The sequence below is a fragment of the Euprymna scolopes genome, chromosome 7, assembly GCF_053919585.1.
Source record: "Euprymna scolopes isolate OS-2025 chromosome 7, ASM5391958v1, whole genome shotgun sequence".
Classification (NCBI taxonomy): Eukaryota; Metazoa; Mollusca; class Cephalopoda; order Sepiida; family Sepiolidae; genus Euprymna; species Euprymna scolopes.
The window spans coordinates 147,682,761-147,692,760 of NC_136488.1; the positions used below are offsets into that span (position 1 = coordinate 147,682,761).

Here is a 10,000-nt window from a genome sequence, read left to right on the forward strand (position 1 = left end):
TCTTTTATAGGCTTTTAACTGGTTAAAATTGTTTATAAGGGATCCAAAAGGGGGCAACATTGAAAATATCGTTATACCTTTTGTACATTTATCTTACTTTATTTTTAATTTTTAATCAGTTCATATGTGTGTCACGTTGCTACAGTTTTGATTTTGATTCTAGCTGATAGCACCCAAATATTTTTTTTTTTTTTTAACTTTAAAAATCACGACTTTATATTAATATATAAAAAATCTGGACAAATTAAAATATTATATTTAAGCGTATTTTACAACCGGCCAAAGCGCCCCCACCCCTGCTAGTTGATTATATATTGGCAGAAATGACTAACAAGTTCAATATATACTAGCAGAATTTACTAAATATTATATTATTATACTAGCGGGAATTGCAACCAATGCAATGTACGTTCTGAATGAGACTGATTATTAATTATATTATTACTTATTTAAGAAATGGAAAATCATTTCGTTGACTTGAATTTTGATGAGCAGATTATTTTGTGAAGCAGAATTTTACAAATAGTTACTTCCCTTTAATTTTTACAGAAATCAAAGAAATAATTCATGGCATGATTACTTTCTTTGAATATATGAAAAGATCTAATGAGTGAGGGAAATGTTGCCACTGTAAAACTTTTCTTAGCCTAAAAATGTATTTTTAGGAGGAAACTGATACAAAATAAAATATATTCATTGTTATAGTTAAAATTACCCTTGTCCCCCTGCCCCTCTAGCATTATCTATTCCAAAGATCCTAGCGGTAATAAAATGACATAGGTTATTCCCCTTGGCCGGAAGAAGCTATTCCCCTATTATAAAACTGTACAAGAACCATATTCTTTGTTAGTTAATAAAATTGTAGTAAGAGAAAAGGTGTTTGAAAAGGGAGAAGAGACTGGTATATCGTTGATATAGGTTTTATTAACTAACAAAGAATACACGTGCGTGGTTTCAAATAGTGTTATAATGGAGGAATGGCCATAGAATACTGGAAGGAAGGAGCAGAAACAAAACAAAAAAAGCTAGTTCAAATGAAGTATGGTTATGTTGACGGGTTACTATTTGAGTTTGACTTTGAAACTCTGACAAGATAAATTCAGACTTTACTGTAGATAAATTAGGACAAAATCGAAGTGTCATATATTTGACAAGTAGTTTGGTGGATTAGGCAGAGATTCTTTAAAGGAAACGGAAATGATCTCTGCATGAATTTAGGAAGTAAGAATTTAAAAGGAGTCACATCAGCTAAGTAAAAATCATCTGTGTATGTTATAAAAGCAACCTTGTCTGTCTGCCTTTCTGAGGAACGGTCTCTACCAAACTACTCTATCAATTTTTGGTCTACAGACTTGAAACTTGACATATAAGGTATTTGGAACAAATTTGATTTGTTTTTTAGCTGAATAAAAGAGCTGATGAGGGGCAAAATTTAAAAAATTGGAACTTGGCAGACATAAGTCGATTAAACTTGTTATTTATATGCAAATATATGTTTATATGTTAAACTGTGTTATTTTGTCAACTTTTGATATAGGTGTGTCCTTAGGTCAGATGGTAGTGAATACTGCTGGAGAACAAGATGTTTTGGTTTCGATTACATATATAAAAAAACTAAGGCAAATTGAGAAATATATAACTGGACATATAAATAGAGACTAAAACCTTAGAGGTATAGTGTAAGAGTATCTTGTGTAGGAGACGGTGAGACTCGTCGTGGGCGATGAAGCGTTTCACTGAAGAACCACGGCAACACACAGCAAACCAACAAACGATGACAGCCACGGTGCGAAGGCAACTAACAAAGCTCAGCTGACTGCACGAATAGAAACGGAACCCAACGGTCAGTGTACTGATCGCCACGAATGTCAGAACCCGACTGCCTCGCACCTCCAATGGACCGATTTTTATTACTCAAGATGGCCTAGCTAATTTGCATCCCCGCGAGATCTCGCACGATCCTGCGAGATTCCGTCTCTAATAAAAGCAGGCAGGCGCCATCTTGAAACTCTTTCTTCCGCTGCCCCGACCACAGGATCAGCCACCACCCCACACGCCAGGCACACACGGACCCTCTTGCGCCGAGGGCTACGGTTAGTCTCACACTCCCCCCTGGTCTCCAGATCACATACGTGACACGGCGGACGTGGCCGTTTGATTCAAGCACTCCTGCGGAGGGGTATTGCCGGGACTTCCTCATCGGAGCTCTCAGAAGTGGCATCGGAAGCATCAGCATCAGCATTAGAGCTCGCAGTTGAGTCATCAGGTCCATGGGGCACAGGTTGGATCCATCGCTCATCGTCGGATGACTCGCTCCTTCCACTGCTCGCAGTTGAGTCACCAGGTTCGTGGGGCACGGGTTGGATCCATCGCTCATCGTCGGATGACTCGCTACTTCCACTGCTTGCCGATTGGTCAGCGCTTAGAGCGGGCCAGACATCCCTTACGTGGCGCGGAGTATCATCGACTAGTATGGCCTGTTCACTAGGTCACTCAGCGGTAGTGAGGACATGGTAGAGGTTGCTCGCAGGAGCTGCTTTGCTCCAGCGGGGAGTCCTGACAGGAATTTGTAGGCTAGGGCCCTCTCGGGAAGACCGCCGAACAACACCGTCAGCTTCTTAAGTTCGGCGAGATACACGTCTACAGTTTCGCCCAAGCGTATAGACCTCGTCTCAAACTGCTCCCATGCAGTGGCGGGGTCAGTGGCGAACGCCCTGTACAATGCCGCCTTGATACTCGAGTAGTCACACTTCTCCTCAGCGCTGAGTTGCTGATATACAGCGAAGGCCCCGCCGGTCAGCCGCAGAGGAATCACGCGCTCGACATTTTTCACGCCGGACAACTGACAATGTAACTCGACCTTCTCAACCCAGCTGAGTACCGGGTCGGATCCGTCGAATTCCGGTATCAACTTTAGATCGAACCTATCCGCCATTGAAGAAAAGAAAACCAAGTTCGGAGTGGGGAGGCCGAAATAGCTTGTAAGAGTATCTTGTGTAGGAGACGGTGAGACTCGTCGTGGGCGACGAAGCGTTTCACTGAAGAACCACGGCAACACACAGCAAACCAACAAACGATGACAGCCACGGCGCGAAGGCAACTAACAAAGCTCAGCTGACTGCACGAATAGAAACGGAACCCAACGGTCACTGTACTGATCGCCACGAACGTCAGAACCCGACTGCCTCGCACCTCCAATGGACCGATTTTTATTACTCAAGATGGCCTAGCTAATTTGCATCCCTGCGAGATCTCGCACGATCCTGCGAGATTCCGTCTCTAATAAAAGCAGGCAGGCGCCATCTTGAAACTCTTTCTTCCGCTGCTCCGACCACAGGATTAGCCACCACCCCACACGCCAGGCACACACGGACCCTCTTGCGCCGAGGGCTACAATTAGTCTCACATATAGTTTAGGAGTTAGGGAGTAAATAATTAAATAAATAAATCAGAGAGGGGAAAAATATTATAAAAATAGAAAAAACATTAAAAGATTAAATAAATATAAAAATCTAAAATTGTAGAAATAGCATCTAAACAGGAGAAAGACAAAAGTGGGATACTTACTCGATTCGAAGGGAATCGAAAAAAAATAAAAATAAAATAAAATAAAATGAGGATGAACGAGGTGAGTCCAAACTGCTTGTTCCCTTAAAATAGTGACTATGAATACTCTCTATTTATATGTCCAGTTATATATTTCTCAATTTGCCTTAGTTTTTTATATATGTAATCGAAACCAAAACATCTTGTTCTCCAGCAGTATTCACTACATCTGACCTAAGGACACACCTATATCAAAACTTGACAAATTAACACAGTTAAACGTATAACCATATATTTGCATATAAATAACAGCTGCTTTCAGGACTGCCAGCAACCACTGTAAAAGAGTAATAAAAAAATGCAAGAGAACTATATGCCCAGTCTGTTAAATCCAAGGTAGCTGATCAGTGGCTTGGTTCCCACCAGTTTTGGCAAATAACAAATAGGATCTTAAACAGAAGTGTGCGTTCTATCCCAACCATTATCAATGGACCAGAGGTCATCTCGTCAGCGTCAGACAAGGCCAAACTATTTGCAAAAAACTTTGCAGCTAATTCTACCCTATGCGATGAAGGCGATCAACTCCCCATATTTCCTCCTATAACACAGAACAAGCTAGGTAACATACAAATATCCGTGTATGAGGTCGCCAAGCTAATCAAGAACCTAGATTCCAGTAAAGCAACTGGCCCTGATGGCATCCCAATTATAGTGTTAAAAAAGCTTCAACCAGAACTTGCTCCCATACTTACAAAACTATTTAAGCGCTGCTTTAAGGAGAAGTGCTTTCTGACTCCCTGGAAGACCTCATCAGTTTGCCCTGTATTTAAGAATTCAGGTGATAAGTCATCTCCCTCTCAGTACAGACCAATAAGTCTCCTGTGTGTTATGAGTAAGTTGCTGGAATCCATATTAAATAGAGAAATAGTCAACCACCTCAGCAGGAATAACCTTCTTAGTGACACACAATATGGTTTCTGCTCTGCAAGATCTACCGCAGATGTGCTGACGGTTATATCCCACAGGATTAGTGAATCTCTTGACAAAGGCTTCCTTTCTAGGGCAATTGCTCTTGACATATCAAAGGCCTTCGACAAGGTATGGCATAAGGATCTACTTCACAAGATTTCCAGCTACGGTATAACTGAAAATGTTTTCTCAATCATTAAATCATTTCTCTCCGATAGGCTCATAAGAGTAGTGGTAGATGGACAAAAATCGGAGGCCTGCAATATAAATGCTGGAGTCCCTCAGGGATCAATCCTGGGCCCAACTCTCTTCCTGATCTACATCAATGACCTCCCTAAACACATACTTAAATCATTCGTTGACATCTATGCTGATGACACGACCATCTACGGCAACACATCAAAGGCTGTAAATGACAAAGTTCTCTCTGATTCTCTCTCCTCTGATCTCGAGCGCGTGGTTCAGTGGGGGAAGATGTGTCTGGTTACCTTTAATGCATCCAAAACCAAACTCCTATCCTTACATCATCAACGCTCTGATCCCCATATGGCATCAATTGTGATGGATGGCTCTCGTCTGGGTGAGGCCCCGTGTTTTGACAAGCTTCTGGGTTTGACCTTTACTCCTGATCTGAAATGGAACACGTACATCAAGTCTGTTGCCAAGGTTGCTGGAAAGATGGTGGGATCCTTCTACCGCTCCAGAAGATATCTCACTACTGATGCAATTCTCTATCTATATAAAAGCCAAGTACGTCCAAGGATGGAATACTGTTGCCATATCTGGGCAGGAGCTGCTAAAAACAACCTATCCTGCCTTGACAGAGTACAAAATAGACTTTGTGGCTTAGTGGGGGGTGCCCTTTTCTCTACCCTGCAACCTCTCTCCCACAGAAGAGACGTTGTGAGCCTATCCTTGTTTTATCATTATTTCCATGGCAGGTGCTCGTCTGAGCTCCAATCTCTGTCCCCCCCCCTCGCCAATCTTTCACAAAAAACACCCGTCTAGCTGAATCCACTATGAAAAATTCCCCCCACTCTATATCTGTGCCTAAATCAAAACGTGGATTCCATGAACAAAGCTTCTTTCTTAGAACTGCACGCCTGTGGAACTCTGTTCCGTCTGCCTGCTTCCCACCGGACTACAACTTGGATGTCTTCAAGTCCAATGTTAACAAATTCCTAATGAACCGCCCCCTTAAGTAAACACTTCATCAAATCTCCACACTAACGTAATGTACTTGCAATAATCCTTATCCCTGAGTGGCTTCCTTGATAAGTGGTGATCACTGTGTAAAAAAAAAAAAAAATAAATAAATATTCATTCATATATGATAATATGACAAATGTATTTTGGTGTCTGAAGAGTAGCTATTTTTGGAATATTTTAAAATAATATAACGTTTAAATTTGTCCAAATGGTTACGAAACATTTGTAACCCATCAGGAAATACACCATACAATGTTCTTATTTTATAGTTTGTTGTATTGATTTTTGCAAAAATATTGACCCAAGAGCTATTAAGACCGCTCCACTCAAATCAGCTGAAGACCAAATCATCAATGATTACAGCAAGCAGATGGAAAGGTGGGCCAGGTACTACCAGAAACTCTGCTTGAAGGAAACCATGGTCACCAAGCCAGCACTTGAGAGTACCCGAGCACTCCCCAAAATGTGCGAGCTTGATGTTCCACCCATCCTTGGAGAAAGCCATAGACTCCCTATCCAGTGCAAAAACTTCAGGCAGCGCTAACATACCTTTGAAGTTGTAAAGATGGCAAAAGAGAGCTCTCTCCTAGAGCACCTCCATGAACTCCTGCTACACGGTTGAGAGGAAAGAACTGTACCTCATGATATGCATGATGCAAAGATCATTGCGCTCTACAGAAATAATTTCAAGAAAATAAAGATTGTCTCTTTTCACTACTTTTTTTTTCTAGGAGTCAATAATAGATTGTTCATGGGCCGGTCAAATGGAGGGTCCAGTGATGGGGAGAATTATTTAAAGAGTTGCTTCTTTATCTCTTTCTTTTTCTTTTTATATGAGGCACATAATAGTTCAATGTAGTTAACTATTTGTATGAGATGGGAGTTGGACAATTTGAAAAGTGTACTTATCTTTCCTTTTTCCGGAATTGCTGGTCCGTATTCCGACGGCGTGAAGTTTCACTAATATTCGTTTCTTGCTTTTCGTTTTTCTTTCCCTTTTGTTTGTTGATAAGCAATTCTCATGGTTGAGTTTTAAATTCTAACCGTTGCATGCCAAGGTATGACCATTGTCTCATCGGCGCGATGTGAGTCGACTGGGGTTTTTTCTTCACCGTGCGATCTCAGTCCAACTGTCTCGTGCCAAGGTATATCCATTGTTTCCTTATCGGCACGATGTGAGTCGACTGGTGTTTTTCACCATGCGACCTGGGCCGCGGTGTCTATAGGTTGAAGAGAAGAATCGCCACGCGTGTAATCGTGTCTGCGCTCTCAGTCCGACTGATTAAATTTCCCGCTTTTTCTTTGCTTCCAGACCGGTTGGGGATGGGGATATTGTATCAATGACATCCGCTCAAGGCTGGGGTGGGGGGTGTCATCTCGATATACTGTTGCCATAACAACACGGAAAACTGGGTCATCCCGTCTGGTCTCGCTTTAACTACGACTGATTGTGATATGAGAGTGTGGGGGGGTTTTCTGCTTGATTAATATATATATATATATATCACAAATAAAGAGGAGGGGGTATAGCCATTTTTCTTAACAATATATATATATATATATATATATATATATATATATATATATATATATATATATATATGATTTGGATTGAAATTAAAACATTTAGCTCTCTTTACTATATGACCTGAGGACTAAGAATTTAAAACTTTAAGAACTTTAAAAATTAAAGCATTTAATGTATAAATGTATGTTTGCACATATGTAGAGGAGCACTTTAAGTCGACTTACACCTTCCAAGTTCTAATTTTTCAATTTTTACCCCTTAGCATGTCTTTACTAGCTAAAAACCAAATCGAAATTGTTCCACAGGTCCATATTCCTAATATATGACGTTTCAAATCTGTAGACCAAAAATTGAGAGACTAGTTTGGTAGAGATTGTTTTGCGCACACCTTCCATACCCAAACATGCTGACATACAAATAAGGTCACACACACACATATATATATATATATATTGAGAGAGAGAGAAAGAGAGAGAGAAAGAAAAAGAGACTTGATTAAAATTATACATACTTTTTAACCTTAAAGAAATAACAATCAAAATACTTACAGTAACATTCAACTTGACGTCTGGCCACCTGATGATAGCATTAAGGCTTACTCTCCTAGGGGCAGCAGGAACCATTGTTGAACTGGAAACATAGTTATCCTTCAGGATACCTCTCTTCAGTGTTGACAGTGGACGAGAGTTTTCAAGCACGTTCTTCAGTATCCAAATAAGTGTCCACTCAAACTGATTTGTATTTAATTTCAATCCTGGAAGCGTTACGAAGCTTGGCAGATTCTTCAACTCTACAAGTGTTAGTCTGTGCATTGCAATCACTTCGGTGATGAAAATCATTACTGCTGGGTCTAATGTTTCAGTTGATGGTAGAGTCTTCAAAATATCCAGACTCGTTTTGGTCTTCAGCACCAGTTCCTTTGCTGCTGTTATCACATGGGGCGATTGTGCAGCATCTATATAAGAAGTACGGAGCAATCTGACATAATCAAGTAACATGATTGATTGGCTTATCAATTCATTGACTCTCACTCTATCACTGAATGAGTTATCACTGAGCAATCTAAAAGCCTGGATAATCACTCTAGCAACAACTGATGTGAAACTAACTGCCAAATCAGTCTTCAGTGTTTCCTGTTGGACAAGCTTTTTATTAGCAAGCGTACCATCGAATTGCCAATGATCTGCAATGGACTTAAACATCTCAAGGTTAATAATGTTCTTCATAACAAGTCTGGACTTTTTCATTTGATTATTGCTTAACTGTTTTATACTTCTATTGATTTCGCCCATGATGTTAAACAGATGTCTGTATTCGCTTACAATTTCATGTTCGTTTCTAGAGTTGATGATTCTTCTCATGGAAGAAATGGCCTGGCTGATCTGACCGATTAAGAACTTCATGGTATCGTTCGAACTCTTCTGAAGAGCTGCAATTACAGCTGGATTAGATTTATCAAAGAATGTAAAATATTTGTCCAAAACAGTTGCTTTAGTGTCATCAATAAATCTGAAAATAAATAAATAAATAAATAAATAAGTGAATATAAAATAATTTTTTCTAAAAAAAAAAATGTGTAAATTAAAGACATGTTGTTTACGTTATTTCTATTTACTTGTCTCCCCACGAGGACAGCGTTAGACACAAGGTCGGTTTTTAATGTGGAGAAAATCCAGCTCCCCAAAAAGGGGCACTCCGGATTGCAAACAAAAATAAGTCTAGACGGATTTCTCCTCCACTGACCGACGACAGAAAAGATATGAAGTATAGAATCAGAACAGATACTACTCTTTGTTTCTAGTCAATTTACATGAATTTATGAAGATATTTTAGCTACTTTGTCCACAAAATTCCACACATTTTACTCTATGTATTTTGTTTTTCTGGAATTTTAACTGAACTTATTATTTAATGCATTGGCAAGTAAAGTAAGCAAAAGTAAATTGGCTATTAAACACAGGATTACTCCACTTGTCCTTGATCCTAAACCAACATTACACTGTAATCAGCAAGAACCAGATCATTACAGAAATAGTCTAATCTCTGTTGATTTTTTTTTTTGGGGGGGGGGGGGGTGAGGATCAAATGTAATACTATATGGAAGTAAAGCACGGCCAGTGAGAGTTAAAGATATGCGTTGCATGAGGAGAAGTGATATGAAAATTATACAGTTGATGTGTCATGCAAGTCTTAAGGACAGGCTTAGTTTTGATGATCTCAGAGAAAGATTAAATCTGAACGGTATAGGCAGATGGGTATAGAACGGGAGACTTTGTGGGTTTGGTCACATTGGAAGAACAGATGAAAGTTCTTGGGTAAACAGTTAAGGTAACAGAATCAGATGCCAGAGGAAATCCAAGAAAATCATAGGAGTTGGTGATAAGGATGGATTTGAGAGAAAGTGGGATAAATAAAAACCTAGCCCTCCACCACACACCAGCATATAAAACTGAATATAATGATTATAATGATTACGATGACAGAGAGGCTGAGGAGAGCTTATGTTCTTTGAGGTAAAAAAAAAAAAAAGATAAACAGGAAAATCAAAATATCTATCGAATTTGAAGTTTGTATGATTTAATACTAACCTAAAAGCAGACAAACACGTTATATATATATATATATATATATATATATATATATATATATATATATATATATATATATAATTGATTATCATTTCCTGCACTTTTCGTTATTAAAAGTATTAATATTTATTAAGAAAAATATTATAGTGTGTGTGTGTAT

At 39.3% G+C, this 10,000-nt stretch overlaps 2 protein-coding genes across 2 annotated transcripts in view; one reads left to right on the forward strand and one right to left on the reverse strand.

The window, feature by feature from the left end:
• Positions 1-2,564, forward strand: part of LOC145280042 (uncharacterized) — a 31,972-nt gene extending 29,408 nt beyond the window's left edge. The window contains exon 2 of the mRNA XM_080131711.1: positions 1,671-2,564. The gene's annotated coding sequence lies outside the window, so the exon portion shown is untranslated. The remainder of the gene's footprint in view (positions 1-1,670) is intronic.
• LOC145280365 (uncharacterized) overlaps positions 1-10,000 on the reverse strand; it is a 171,919-nt gene that overhangs the window by 23,562 nt on the left and 138,357 nt on the right. The window contains exon 20 of the mRNA XM_080132136.1: positions 7,801-8,847. Within this exon, the coding sequence (XP_079988262.1) occupies positions 7,801-8,847 (1,047 nt within the window). The remainder of the gene's footprint in view (positions 1-7,800; positions 8,848-10,000) is intronic.